Source organism: Argiope bruennichi, chromosome X1, assembly GCF_947563725.1.
Source record: "Argiope bruennichi chromosome X1, qqArgBrue1.1, whole genome shotgun sequence".
In the NCBI taxonomy this organism is placed as follows: domain Eukaryota; kingdom Metazoa; phylum Arthropoda; class Arachnida; order Araneae; family Araneidae; genus Argiope; species Argiope bruennichi.
The window spans coordinates 131365745-131380943 of NC_079162.1; the positions used below are offsets into that span (position 1 = coordinate 131365745).

Sequence of the window (15199 nt, forward strand, 5' to 3'; positions counted from 1 at the left end):
TAATATTCGAGAAAAGTATTCGCAAATGTTTTACTTTTAAGTTAGTATCAAATAATATCTTTTACTTCATTTCAAATAACCTTTCCCCAATACTCGTAATGAGAATCATCTTTAAAAGCATATTTAAATTTTGGAATGTATTTAACTAAAAAGTATGCCTTAAATGTAAGTAATATTTTCTTAAAGAAACTGAAATATCTTTAGGGTATTAAAGTTTTTAAAATTGAGTTCTTTAGTTAATATTTTTTACAATTCGTTAAATTCTATAATTTTTTCTTATAATTAAATTTTCGAGAATTTCATTCAATTTTATTTTTTAATTTCTAGAAATGCTGTATTTAAAGATTTACTTTAGTCTAGTGAGTCTAGTGAAATATTAATAGCTAAACTTAAATGAAACTTCTGAAATTGATAAGATAAGAAATGCGGATGTAAAGTATTGTAAATGTATACTTAAAAGAATGTTATTCTCCCTAAAAGTTAAATTTTGAATTCGGGTTAGTGAAGTTAGATTTTTGAAAGTTATATTAGAATTAGACAAATCAAAATGAATCCAGGAGAAAAAAATGAGTACCACTGGTGAATGAAACAAATAGTCTTTCAAAAAAGACAATTCAAATTCTGTTTCTAAACATGCTTAAAATTAAATGATATATATTTTTTTTCAAATCTGCTCTGTTACTTATAAATCATAATTCCAATTCCAGGTAAAGCAGTTTTAGATGTAAATTTTTTTTTCTTTCTCTGTAATGAAATAGTTACAGAATAAACTAACGAAAATTCAATAGTTTGAATTGAATACTTTTCTTTTTTTTACAAAAATATTCTTCTTTTTATAAATTGGTTAGAAATCAATATTAATCAACTAGTAAAAATTAATTTTTGGAATATTAATATGTTACTTATCTTACCCACAAAACAATTACTAATTTTTTTAAAAAAAATATGTATCTAGAAATCCTTTCATTAATATGACATAAATGTTTTTAAATTCAATTTTAAAATAGTTTATATTATGAATTATATGAATGGAAAGAGAACTTTCCGTAAATCAATTCTTCAAACGTTGAATAGAAAACTCTAGAATGTCGCTTGATGTTGAAATGAAGAATGGACCTTACTTGCATGAAAAACAATGGTAAATTAGAATTGATTCTAAATTACTATTGACTTGTAATTATCTCATTATTTTCTATTATTGCATCATGTGAAAGTGAAATATGCTTGAAGAGCTCTAAATTATTTTATTGCTTTTGCAGTTATCTTGTTAGTAGTTATCTGTGATGCATTTATTTCTTTATTTTCTCACTTTTCCAATTCTCTTATCCTTTTTATCTTATGACTTAAGAGAGGAGTTGCTTAAAACAAATGACTTTTTCTCAGAAGTCCAAAATATTTAATGAAATAATAGCCTTGTAATCAGACATGACCAACCCGAAACGGTCAACGAGTATGATGAAATAATATTTGCTCCGAAGGGAAGAATTGAATAGGAAATGTAATCATCCCGGAAATGGATAACATTTTGTTCTGAGTTCAATTACTTTGGCTTGCACCCTGCATATGAATTGAGAATCACAATTAGTATCAGCGAGAGGCTTCTAGCCCATTCTTAAGAGTAACAAACCATTTATAAATCAGAGAAGTTTGTTTGCTCACAAAGATGAGACTTTAAACGGACAAGGAGGCAGGTTTGGAACTGCAAGGGTCGGACAATTAGATAACCTTGTTGACTCTGTTTTCATCCTTGTTTCAACAATAGCTCAAGAGACTTGGTAACTACTTGTAGAATCGCTAAATTTGATCCCCTTCCAATCGTTGGTAAGTTTTATCATCCTGCCCATAAGATATAAAATATATTGAATCTGTTAAGAGTGTATTATTTTCATATTTGCAGAATGGTTCAGATGATCTGGATGTAAGGGATCGAAGATTGATTCCATAAGTTTAAATTTAACATTTTATTGATATAGAATGTTGAAAGCAATTTTTTCTCTGTTCTGGAGATATATGATATTTTGAACTCTTAAAATATTGGTGAAAAAGAATTCTTGGTCTAATAACGGTTAAAAACATTCTTAAAATAATACTTTGTTTTTGTTTTGTGTACAAAATTTTGTGTTTGATATCTTTCCTCTTTAACTTTTGAGTATAAATCGTGTCCTTTGCGTGGTATGTATTATTTTATTATAATCGCATGCAAACAAGTTTCGAGTCACTTAAAAATGTAAAGTTGGAAAGGCATATGTGTTGCATAAGTTTTATGATACCTTTTAGAATAAATGACATAAAATTTTATATCCCTTGGAAACTGCTATAGAAATGACTCCCGATATAATTTTCACGTCTCCTTAGATATGAATATAATTGAAAAACATGCGAGTGCATACGAAATGCAGCTGAGATAAAAAGATATAAATAATCATTAATCTCTGAACTAATTTATATTTCAAATAACTTTTTTAATAAAAATTCTATTAAATTAACTCCACTGCTCATACAGGTGTGTATTAGTATTTAAGATCTTTTTTTGGGGAAAAAGGCAACAATGTGAAAATTTCGGAGAAAAACCGTAATGTCATTAGAAATCCGTCTACTCAGATTCGCCTGTAATGCTTTTGTCTAGGTATGGTTTGATACAAATAAGATTTAGTTAGAACATATTAATTTTAGACCAATTACAAATAATAGCTACGAAATGAAGTTGACGAATGAATGTGAATGCGAAATGAATGATCATGTAATTTGGTAACATATTTTTTTTTAAAAAAATGAAGAAACTTATCCGTTTACAAAATTGTAAAGATGTATATAGCTCTCCTGTGTGTTAAACATGGAATAATACATCAATGCCGGTATAAAAAATATGATACAAAATATGTGTGTGAGAGTGAATGTGTGGATTCATGTACGTGTAATGAAGTAAGTTTCACAAAGTATAAAAAGTAGAAACGTACATTTTTTAAATTTAAAATTTATGCTACTAAATACTGAACCTTTACCGATTTAGAATTATGTTTTTAATACTGAACTTTTACCGATTTCTCATAGATCCTCATTTCAATAATTTAGAAGTTTATGGCAAGTTTAGTATTAATAATAAAAGTTTGAATGATTGTTTCATCTTTTTATGTTAATTAATATTTCATGTTTTCAGAAACTGGAGTAGTTGGTTTCACATATATATGCTAAACACTCTTTCGAAATCTTTATAAAACGAAGATCGTAGTTACTGCTCACGATTGATTGCATTCCTTGTCATAGAACTATTATCTAATAAAGAGATGCAAATGCATATATATGGAATGAAATAAAAGTATCTTCTGATTTTGGGCCACCAAGTTCAAGCCCAATCATTCTAATGCTGTCACGATGAGAAATTCATGTTTTAAAGAAGTACAGATTTATATTTTGCTATAATCACGAACTCCTGAATTTTGAAGGTGGACACTAAATTACCATGTGAATTATTAGACGAAAACATGTAGAGACCTATGATTCATCTAATGTAGTAATGGCTACTTCCAGGAGCAAGAAGATAACATTTTGTGCAGGTATTGCGTTTGCAGCTGTACCTAGAAGCTTGCCAGGAAGCTATCCCTAAGAAGACTTCTTGGATTCGTCCTAGCGATTTCTTGAATTAAGGTGGCCACTCCATACCTTGGGTTTGTGAAGGGCCGAGAGATTTTCTGGCATATAGATTAGTGCATTGTACGTCGGACAACCTAGCCACTAGTTCTTCCTGCAGGTAAGGTAAAGCAGAGTTGCTAAGAGAACAGATGCCATTTTGCGGAATGAAGGAAGTACCTTTCATATGGATTAGAAACTGAAAACTAGAAGGGAAAAGTTTTGATATATTTCAGTTTTAACAGCATATAATTATTCTGTGAGATATAACAGATATCAATTTTCGCAGACATCGTGGAAACATGATATTTTAAAATGCATTTATTCATTTCTGTATTATAGAGTCAGTTGAAACGATAGTCTGCTTATAACATGCATTTGATTCTTGATAATCAAATGTTAACATTATGATAATTCAATGAAATCCTTTCTAGATGGATTCTGAAAAAAATTAAACCAAATTAAATTTGTCAAATCATTTATGAAGTACTATGCATTGATTATATAAAATGCATTTAGATTAGTTTTAAGCAACTCTCTTTCCATTTATTTTATTTTGCTTTAGTTTGCTTTTTATATATGTTCTTTTGAAATATTTAGAAATAATTTTTATTCTATTTTTGTTTCATATGCTCCATATTCACATCATTACACATATGTAATTGAAGCCACAAAATACTTTAGAAAAGTATTGATCAACATCATCCAAAAATATGTTTGTTCTAATCTATCCATACAAAGAGAAAGAGTGTTTGTTGGAAATAAGAAGAATTGAAAAAAGGAGCTCCAATAACACTTTTTGAAATAATAATAGTTTTAATATTCGAATTATTTCAGCTATCTCAAATTGTCATCGTATGTGAAATTAAATGTAAAAGAATTTTTATAGTTGTATGAGTACATCTTAGAACTTATAGCAAAATACACCAAGTAAATATTTTAATACTTTTGAAACATAAAATAAATGAACATTATTTTCAAGTTAATCTTACTAATACTGAAGCATATACATTAAATTATTATTTTATAAAATATGCTTAAAATTAGAATTTCTTAATAAATAAAAACGCATTCATTCTAATAACATTTTATTCACATATTCTGCATTTAAATATTATTAATTAATTACGTAATTTCTGCTGAAACAAAACACACACACACACACACACACACACACACACACACACACACACACACACACACACACACACTTTTCTTCTTTTTACTTTTTATATGAAGTTTGATTTTAAAATGTGGCTTTAACCTTTTCAGATCCGTCTCTGCATTTGAAATCAAAAAAAATGTTTCGTTTATTCGCTAGGACATTAGACATTGCACGTACTATTGTGCACTATCTCATGTATGCTATACTGGTAAGGTTTTGTCTAAATGATACTCTCAGAGTAAATTAGTACTTTTTATAGTAGATAAATTTTCCAATATTTCTTATTTTCTATAAAAAGGCATAACAGTAAAGAAAGAAAAGGCTTCAGGGGTAACGTCCTGTTTTTACAATATTCACACTCATTTTGCTTCACCTTCTGTTGCTATTTCTTTACACGCATAGGAGCTGGCAAAATCTTTTAACGCTTAAATGACTTAAATATATCTATATCTATATATATTGAGGATATACATCCCAATCACACTAGGTTTACTGTCGCCGCAGGAAATAAAATGGTTAATGTAATTTAATCATCACCCCTGCATTAAGAGGTACGATTTCCAATATAACTCCTTATTGAGAATGAGCCCTGCTTACTTTGCTTTTTATTCCTTTGAAACTGAAAATTTCTTTGATTAATTTACACAGGAAATGATAATACCTAATGACAAAGTAGCTTATGAAATGCTGTTGTATGAATAAAAATCACGTTAATGAAATTGATTAAGCTTTATTCGTGATTTTATGTTTATTAATTATTTCGATCGTCATCGAAACCTCAAGAGCACTGTGGAGATGGGACTCTATGTATGTAAAATGTTTTAAACTTGATACCAATTTACAAAAGTACAGCCTAGTTTAACTGATAAAGTTGGTTTATAGTTTTGAAAAATTTCTTTCGATGATAAAAAAAACAATACATATGAATTTTCAGACAGACTAGAAATAGCAGTGAGTTCTAAAAAGCGTAAAAGTACTTGCCAAAGTACTTCACGAAGTTATTATGTGTTAAAAGTCTGTGCAGGTTAGCCTGAATATATTTCTTCCAGACTGCTTTTTGAACTCTGCTCAAACCTTCTTCCTCATCCAGGTATCTTTTGTTATCATTTCATAATAAAATATAACAAAGATATACTAACATATTAAAAATGTATTCATCCAATTTTAATTTTTGAAAATACTAATCTTCCAACGACTATATTCCTTTTTAACTTTTACTAATAAAAAGCCATACTTTAGGGTAAAACTAAGTGCCTTTTGAAAATCTTATAAAAATTTCTTTTCCGTGATTAAACAGTTAAGCCTTGTTTAAGAAATGGAGAAAACTTGTGAAAAGTGTATTTTATCACTGTCAATAAAGATAACATTTTTTTTTCAGCACAAGGCCTTCTTATCATTTCGAAATGGAAATTAAATTATTTGTTATTATATTTCCTTCAGAAAATTTTTCGACATTCATTGGAGGAAATAAATACATAACAGCTGCATTTGTTATTAAAGTATAAAATATTAGATTATTCTGAGATTGTGAATTTTAAAATTTATTTATTTAATATTATACAATTCTGATATCACAAGCTTTAAAACTTAATTATCAGTTATTCTTAATTCCTAGAAATATTCTACGTTAGCCAAAAATAAAACAGAAGGCTAGATTTTTATTGTAATGTAAATACAGAAATGAAAACATTATCTCAAAATTGTGTAAGAATCTTCTTATTTATACAAGAGTTTTGTAATGAACTCATCATTATTTTGAGTTCTATAAACTATTTTCTCATGTTTTAAAAGCAATAAAATTCAACACCTGCAAAATGGTTAAATTGGTGATTAACGCTTTTTTCCATGTTTCTATTTTCTGAAACAGTTTGAACTGCATAATTTTCTTCAAATTAACAAAAACATCAACAGAAATGATCTTAAATGATTTATTGGATTAACCACATTTTATATTGGCTCAAAATTGATTCCAGGTCATCACCTGCAGTACGCTGAGAAAGTCTAAATCTATTTCAGCTCCACTGCCTTAAAAATCTTTCGAAAAGAATATGGATGCCTTTAATAAATGGAAATGTCATCAGGAATCAAATATGCTGCCCGAAAACTCTTGTTTAACGACTTCAGATATAAATTCGTCTACCAACACCATATTTTGCTGACGATTATCACCACGATTGTCTTTAATGATATAAAGAAGATTTTGGCGCATGGGTTTTCACAATGCGATGTCCAGTTGAATCATTTTAGTGGGACATATTATTGCTAGAACCAACTGACAATGATTGATAACTTATTTCCCGTCAAAAATATCGATAAACCTTAAAATTAAATATTATGTGAATTTATAATCCAATGTTCAGGGTCGTTATTTTGTGCATTTTCCAAGATTTGCTATACCCAGTAACAGTTACTTACTGACCCGATTCTTCGATTAAGTTTCAGTTTCATTAAAGAAATCTGAGTTTCAAACGGATTCTTTTTGTGGTGGAAGAATGAGGTAACTCGACATTACAAATATTTATAACTATTTGTATTTTGATCCCCAGAAATAATGTTTTAAAATATATTATGTAATCGGTGCAGAGTTCACGGGCAGTTAACTGTGCAGGAAGAATGGATGACACGTTCGTCGTAAGAATAATTGGCTCTCATCCCCGGTCGTTGTCCTTGAAGAAGGTTTTTTTGGCGAAGATCACTCTTTCTATTGCGTAATCGACATGTGGCACTCTCGGTTTGCATTCTGTACTAACAAAACGAAACGAAATGATAGATTAGAAACCCAATGCAGAATAATTAAAACCTGTCTAATTAGCAGACTAAAATTATAAAGGTAGATAAAAATAATTTATTATATTGAATTTTTTCTCGTTAAATGTCTGACAAATACTGGCATAGAACTCGACCTGCACTACAATTCAAATACAGAAAGAAAATAAATAATTTTTTTGTCAAATTGTTTTTTGCAAATGGTTGTTTTTGATTCTATACCACTTTATTAGTCATTATATTGACATAGCTAAAAAGAGAATCAAATCGACTCGTTGGCAGATACACAAACAAAAAGCGTTTTTGTGATCCATGTATTATTAGGTGAATGACTCGTTAAAAACAGAAATGCAAATAGAAACAAAGGAAAAAAGCTTATATTTCTGATTTTCTGCAGTAGTACATTTTTGTTCACGATCAATTTCAAAATTTTATTTTCTTTTTCTTGAAATGCGAATCTCAAACTTGAAAAGTGGATGATTGTTATTACTTTAATATCTATTTATTTGATTTCAGGGCCTTATGATGTCAATACCTGGCCCCACATTACTTGATTTGAAACAATTAAGTGGAACAGACTCCTATGGCATCTCCTTCATATTCACAGCACGATCAACAGGTTACCTCATTGGATCAGTTACGGGTAAGAAATACGAATTTGAAATTTGTAAATCAATTTATTTATTCTGCGAATCAGTAACAGTTGTGTGATTTTATTTCTTACACAGCTTCATAATTTTTATTGCAAGTTCAATTTTTGTTTCTATTACGTAAGGAATAAATTGTATGCAGATTTTCCAAATTTAATAAAATTTTTGCCCAAGAACATTTACGCTGATTGTTTACCTAAGAGTCAGTTCCTTTATTTTCAGTGCTTTTAAAATCTAAGAAAAGCAATTAGTTAGTTAAGAAAAACAATAATGTTTTAAAATCTAATAATAAGCAATTGCGAAAACGTGTTCTCTGTTCAGCGATAATATGTCCTTAATTATTTTGAATTTAAATGAAAGTTACATTGTCAAAAATATCTATTTAATTTTTAAAATGTTAAATGCTTAGCTTCGATTATATTAGTGATTTTGAATAGCAAATTATGCTATCAAGGGGCTTAACTTAAAATGCCATATTAACATTTATATAATTTATATTTTACAACCTATTTCAAACTTATATTTACAGTCCTTAAATTGAGAATTAGTCTAATTTTTAGAGAAATGTTTGAATGGAGATATTTTGAAACTCTCTCTGCTAATACACTAAAATTAAACTAACTATAATCGCTTTTGAGAGTTTAATAATTCAACTAACTGTGTGAATAATAACATAAATGAAAACTACAGATATGATCTGAATTTCAATTTCAAACCTTTAATAGGCACCTGAAAATATGTAAAATAGCTGCATTGCTTCGTTCACACTCAGTATGTTAAGCATCATATTAGTCAACTAGACTGCAATATTGTATGGGAAACTGGAGATTACTAACATTACCAGACATAAAATTTACTTTTAGGCATTATGCGGTTAGATACATTATTACATAATATCTTTAAATTGACAAATGTCTGCTTTTTTTCTTCCAGGTGGAATTATACTGGATTGTATGAAAAATGAAGACATAGCTCTAATGGTTAGTAGTCTCTTTGTTGCAATCGGAGCATTCACAATACCGTGGTGTAGGAACCTTACGATCCTCCTTGCCACTTTTATGATCACTGGTTTCGCGATGGGATTTAGTAATACTGGTATGTAATAAATAAAATTTTGATTTTTGTAAATAAATGCATCAATATAATTTTATTTTGTAAAACATAATTGTTAACTTATATGTCACTGGTATGCAATTTGATATACTTTCTTTTTAGAAATCGGAAAAAAATGCTTCATTTTAAACAATAAATTATTTATTTATTGTATTTACCACCTTGCGTTACTCTACATTATATTAAAGTGTTACACTACATTATAAAAAAGTACAGCTGTATACATTAATTTAGTTGAAAGTCTAGGCAAATAAATAAAAAAAAAAAAAAAAAAAGAAGAAAAATACTAGAGCAAAGATTAATTCAGTAATCGCTTTCTTTTTGTCTGAAAGGCGAAGCTTGCGCTTGAATGTTAGATAAAATAAAAAGAACTCTGTATTCTGTCACAGTATGTATTAGTTCAACTGAAATAATTTTGCAAAAGATGTAAGACAAATAATTATATTTAACAAATCAGATTTGTATAATATTGCATGACAAATGCATACATTTTTATGAAACATGACCAATGCATACAGTTTCATCAAGTATCTGGTATTTTTAATCTATCATCTTCATGAATTGAAACTTTAAATTTAAAAAAATAATTAAAATGATTATAAAAATAATTCAGTGGAAAATATAATTACCATTTGAAAATTAACACTAATTAATTAAAATTAAAAATTTAAGTACCTTAAGTGGTAAAATAAACCCCAAATCATGTTTAGAATTATAATCCATATATTTGTTCATTCAAATATATTTATCCACCAAAAAAATAATTTTGGTGACTCTGGCGTTCTAAAACATTTTTTCAGCGAATGATTGACTATTAATTTAAAACTTTATCATGATACTATTTATTTTATTAAAAAATTAAATTATTTACGGTAAACTATCAAAAATGCGATCATTAGTAAAACAGTTACATTTATTTTCTCTTTATTTTTCAATTGCAGGAAGTAATGGAAGCCTTCTTCGAATTTGGGGTAAAAAAGGCGCACCGTTCCTACAAGGTCTCCATTTCACTTATGGTATTGGTGGATTCTTCGCTCCTCTCCTAGCCGCTCCCTTTTTATCTGCACACGTGCCAACTATTCCAAGAGATCTCACTTTACTAGGAGTCACACAAAATCTCACCACCGAAGTAATAGCAGCTGCAGTCAACTTCACTGAAGAGAAGATGGTTACTGTCAATGAAACTTCGATCCCAAGCATAACTTACGCATATACAATCGTTGGCGTGCTCGCAACATTAGTTTGTGGATGTTTCGTATTGGTTTTCAGTTTGGCATCGAATGAAAAGAGCAACACTGAAGAAGATAAACAAGAAAACATTCGTGATCCGGGATTACCTTTCACAATAGTCGTTGTAATTCTCGCTTGCTTACAAACTGGTCTTATTTCAGGCGTCGAAGTTAGTTTTGCTCAGATGCTCACATCGTATGTTGTACATAGCGAGCATGGCTTAACTAAAGTTGTGGGTTCATATATGACATCTGTTTACTGGGGAGCTTTCACTCTTACAAGAGGTTTGTCCATCTTCCTGGCTTGCAAAATCAGTGTTCGAAAAATTCTAGCTTTTGATCTCCTACTTTCAGTTGCCTCAGCTTTAGTATTATTAACAATTGGCACCTGGTCAGTTACAGGTTTATGGGTCGGTACGGCTATGTTAGGTGTTGGTGTTGCTTCAATTTTCCCGGCCACTTTATCTTGGGTTGAAAAATACATCAATATCAATAACAGAATTGCTTCAGTATTTACTCTCGTTTCAAGTATCTTAGAAATGACTGTTCCGCTGTCAATCAGCATCTATCTTGGCACTCAACCCAATGTTTTATTTCATTTCATGACATCAGCTACCATTTCAGCAATGGTACTTTTCATTATTTTGAATGTCATTCTAAAACGGAAGGGTAAAAAATATATAGCACCAGCTGTTGAAAAATCAGATGAGAAATTAAAATCTGGTGAGGTTTAATTTTAGGGACCTTAGGAGTAGTTAATATCTGGTATCGGACTTTTGGACTTTTAAAATTCATCGTTAGTCAGAAAGGTATTATTCATATCATTTTTTTTTTATTTTCAATCAGCTGAGCCTCTTGGACTTCGCTCAGAATCTTATATGTATATATATATATATATATATATGTCGTGCATTGGTATTACTCCCGTAAACACATTTTAGCACAGGTCACAATAACGGGCCTTCCATTTACTTGTGATAATTTTTAGAGAATGTATGCATGCATGAAAGTATCCGAATAAATATTTTTATCTATATCAAGTGAGTTTTTATTTATATTTAAAAAGAAATTATTTCTTCATTTACATATCCACTTCATTTGCTCCATGACTTCATTACTCATTTACATATTCTCACTTTATTTAGATTCCTCAATCTCATACTATTTAAATTCTTTAGACTAAAAATTTCTTTTTCTCTCCTGAAATAGTCATTCTGATTCTTAGATGAAACTTTTAGAAAATATAATCGCAGCAATAAATCCATTCATTCTACATTTTTAGTGCCAGACACATTTTAAGTCACAAATATCACGATCTATTTCATAAATCAGAGCTGAAACTCTTTGATAATATACTTTCAACGACACATTTCAGTCCATTTTATTCTAATAGCTGATAACGTATATTATATAAGATTCATTTTTAAGCCTCATAAATAACGTGATTCTGAATGAATGATACTTTAAAATGTGGATCGAATGGTTCGTATCATTCTTTACATTCGATTCTGAATTGTTTCAAGAAATCCTCTTATTAGGAACTATCGAATTTCTCATATAACACTTTGAGATGGAAATGAAAATGATCAGCTGGAATGAACTGATGCGGAGATGAATGGACATCCATTAGCATAACTGAAAACGAATCTTGCACATTTTGCCATTGCCTTAGATTTAAAATCATAAAATAGGATGGAAGATAGGCCTATCATTTATATAAGAGCGTAATCATGTTTTAGAAGCGCATTAAACAATGCTTTAAAAATTAATTTATTAATTTACCTGTCCCAGTGACAGTATTATTCATACTTACCCCCGGTATGTTCCGAATTATTCAGAGACTATAGGGTAACTGGGAACGTGTGTTTTGTAATAGTAATTATATACATATAATAACTAACTGATTTGAAGAGCATATAACTGAAATGATAAGAAACTACTACTACTAAAATGATAAAAAGCCAGATTTTATTTGATCGCCCGTGACAAAAATTCTATATGACAGTTTTTAGATATAAATATGTTCTATTTCATGAAATATCGCCTTTAAAGTATTATAGCTATCTAATATCAGCAGTTTGGAGTCATTTACAATCATTCGATCCTCTATGTTGTCGGAAAATGTTTCTGAATAAAACCGAAAATATTGCAAAAGTCTTCTTTGCCTTCCTCTAGAGTGCATCAAGGAAGGCATATATTTCCCAGAGGAGATTCACCAGTCCTCACTCTACATTTGCCGTTCCCAATGACTCCTCGCTCTCCTACTTGGCCCTACTTAAAATAGGATATTTAAGATACTGTTTCTGCTGATTTTCTTCAATTGAAATGAGATCATAAGACACATCCGAGTTCTCCTTTTTGACAATCCCTGAAAATAGAAAATAATTTTAATTTCTTCTTTCCTTAAACTGATTTCGTATGGTTTTCCCTTTGAAATTTTCATATAACATATATACATTCATAACAAAGGCAAACAAATAAACAAAAAGCAATGCTTTTAATGAATAGAATCGTCGGCCATTCAAGTATCGTCTAAAAATGATATAAACAAAACGTTTCGTTTGAATGTTACCTCACGACTTTTAAGATATTTACAGATCAAATGGATGGAAAGTGTCTACGAAAACGTTCTTACAGCTAAAAGTGTTGTTGTACGGGCTAGATGAATAAAAAAAGTCTTATTTTAGAAGACAGATGTTTAGTAAATGACGGTAAAAGCAGACTATATTATTTTTAAAAATATTAAGAAATTTATATAAAGAAATAATCCAAAATTATATACACGTATTGCATGTTCCGACGCCAAAAAATAATTATTAATTCAGAAGAAAAATGAACATATTTGGAATATTTTATATCATTTTTCTCTATTCAGTATACAGCTGTGACAAGACACACTCAAGCGTATTTATCATACCATTCATTGTACATGTATATGGATGCATGTATTTGGATATGAAAACTTCTATTATGTTCACAAATGTCACGTATTTTTATTTTTAAAATAACGCTCTATTTATATTTTTCAGTAAATTTATTTTTTCTCAAATTTATTCTTGTATATTCATCAAAACCATTGAAATAACATGATTAAAATATTGATAAAAACATTAAAATAACATGATATTCGATGTAAAAGATGTGTATTAAAATTTTAGAAATATCTTTCGTTAGCAAGTTCGGGAAATACTAACAACAGTGAAATGTTCGCCATTCCCCTTCCTAAATTCAAGAATGTCAGTTGACTCAACTGAATTGACAGATTGAGTGCAATGAAAGCAGACATTCTCAAAGAGCGCCAAACGGTCTGCTGAGTGCGCAAGAAAATGAAGGTCACCTCCAATCATTCGTTTCTATATTCAGAAATCGTTACAAACATCTATTATTCGTATCATTCGTCACCTGCCACCTGATTGTGCTTGGGAACCGAACGTTATTGCATGTTGTTTCGCAACGTATTAAAACAAGGATGCTGATATAAAGTGTCAAATATTAGGCTGTAATGCCCGTTTGTGCAAGATTAAATATTTGATAAAATTATATTGCATACAAGATGAATTTGAGCTCATTTTTCAAATGTCATGTGATATATACTGATTTAAATCTCTAAAAATATTTCAGCGGATATATTTTGCAACCGATAGATGCAAAATGCTAAATCTGGATGATTTAGCATTTTCCCAGGATTCTCCAATGAATTCACCTTCCATCTGGATGATTTAGCATTTTTCCAGGATTCTCCAATGAATTCACCTTCCATCTGGATGATTTTCCCAGTGAATCTCCAATGAATTCCCCTTCTAACCGGAGGGAGCAGTCTCTCTCCCAAACCGTCTCGCATATTCTATTATGAAGATGTTATCATTCCGCATAAAATTGTGGATCTTGGGCACGGCCATGAATAAATACCATGAGTGATCAGATTTTTATTTTTACTCCTAAAAGTCATGTGTGTCGTAGTATAAGTAAAGAAAACTGGTATTTGTATTTTAATATATATATATATATATATATGTAACAAATTATTCGAATCCTGTCGGCTCTTTAATATGTAACATTATTTGTTGTGAAGCAGGATGCAGTTTGAAGACAGTAAAAATACTTCTAACATTTTTAAATTCTTTTTAATCCATCGGGAAAGTATAATTATTTACAAGAAAAGACGCGGACATTGTGCGTCTGCCACAACGCGTTGCAAAAGCAGAAGTAGGGAAGAAGGGCGAAATGAATTATCCCTCGCCTTATATAACCTTAGATTTGGATAGGGAAAATATTTCTCCACAGTGCAAATATATTAATAAAATTCTGATAGGGATTTCTGACGCATGTCAATCACATGTAAGGGAAACACAGGGATCTTTTAAGAAAGAATGTGCTTACTGGACATTTTTTACCCCTTCACGCCGAGCGTGTGAAAGTAACGGCGTTTAGCCGATTCAGCAGTTTTATAAAGCTTATCTTGAATTAATTAAGTAGACAAAGTGGAATTGGATCACTAAATAAGAGAATATTTTAGAATGAAGTTACTATAGCCAAATAAAGAACAAATCTTGAAAATTAATTAAATTGAAATTAGAGTTAAAATATCATTATATATATATACTAATAACAAAGATGAAAGTGCGTGTATGCTGGCGCTTTCCACGCCA

General features: G+C 29.7%; 1 protein-coding gene across 5 annotated transcripts in view; it reads left to right on the forward strand.

Annotated features, from left to right (window-relative positions):
• Nucleotides 1–11586, forward strand: part of LOC129958283 (sodium-dependent glucose transporter 1-like) — a 45344-nt gene extending 33758 nt beyond the window's left edge. For 3 of the 5 annotated variants that reach the window (XM_056070627.1, XM_056070625.1, XM_056070626.1), the window contains exons 2-5: nt 4900–5000; nt 8075–8201; nt 9142–9303; nt 10263–11586. In XM_056070627.1, coding sequence (XP_055926602.1) covers nt 4929–5000; nt 8075–8201; nt 9142–9303; nt 10263–11284 — 1383 coding nt within the window. In that variant the 5' untranslated portion in view covers nt 4900–4928 and the 3' untranslated portion in view covers nt 11285–11586. The remainder of the gene's footprint in view (nt 1–4899; nt 5001–8074; nt 8202–9141; nt 9304–10262) is intronic. The other 2 variants (XM_056070628.1, XM_056070629.1) reach the window with 1 other exon arrangement.
• The last annotated feature ends 3613 nt before the right edge of the window (nt 11587–15199 follow it).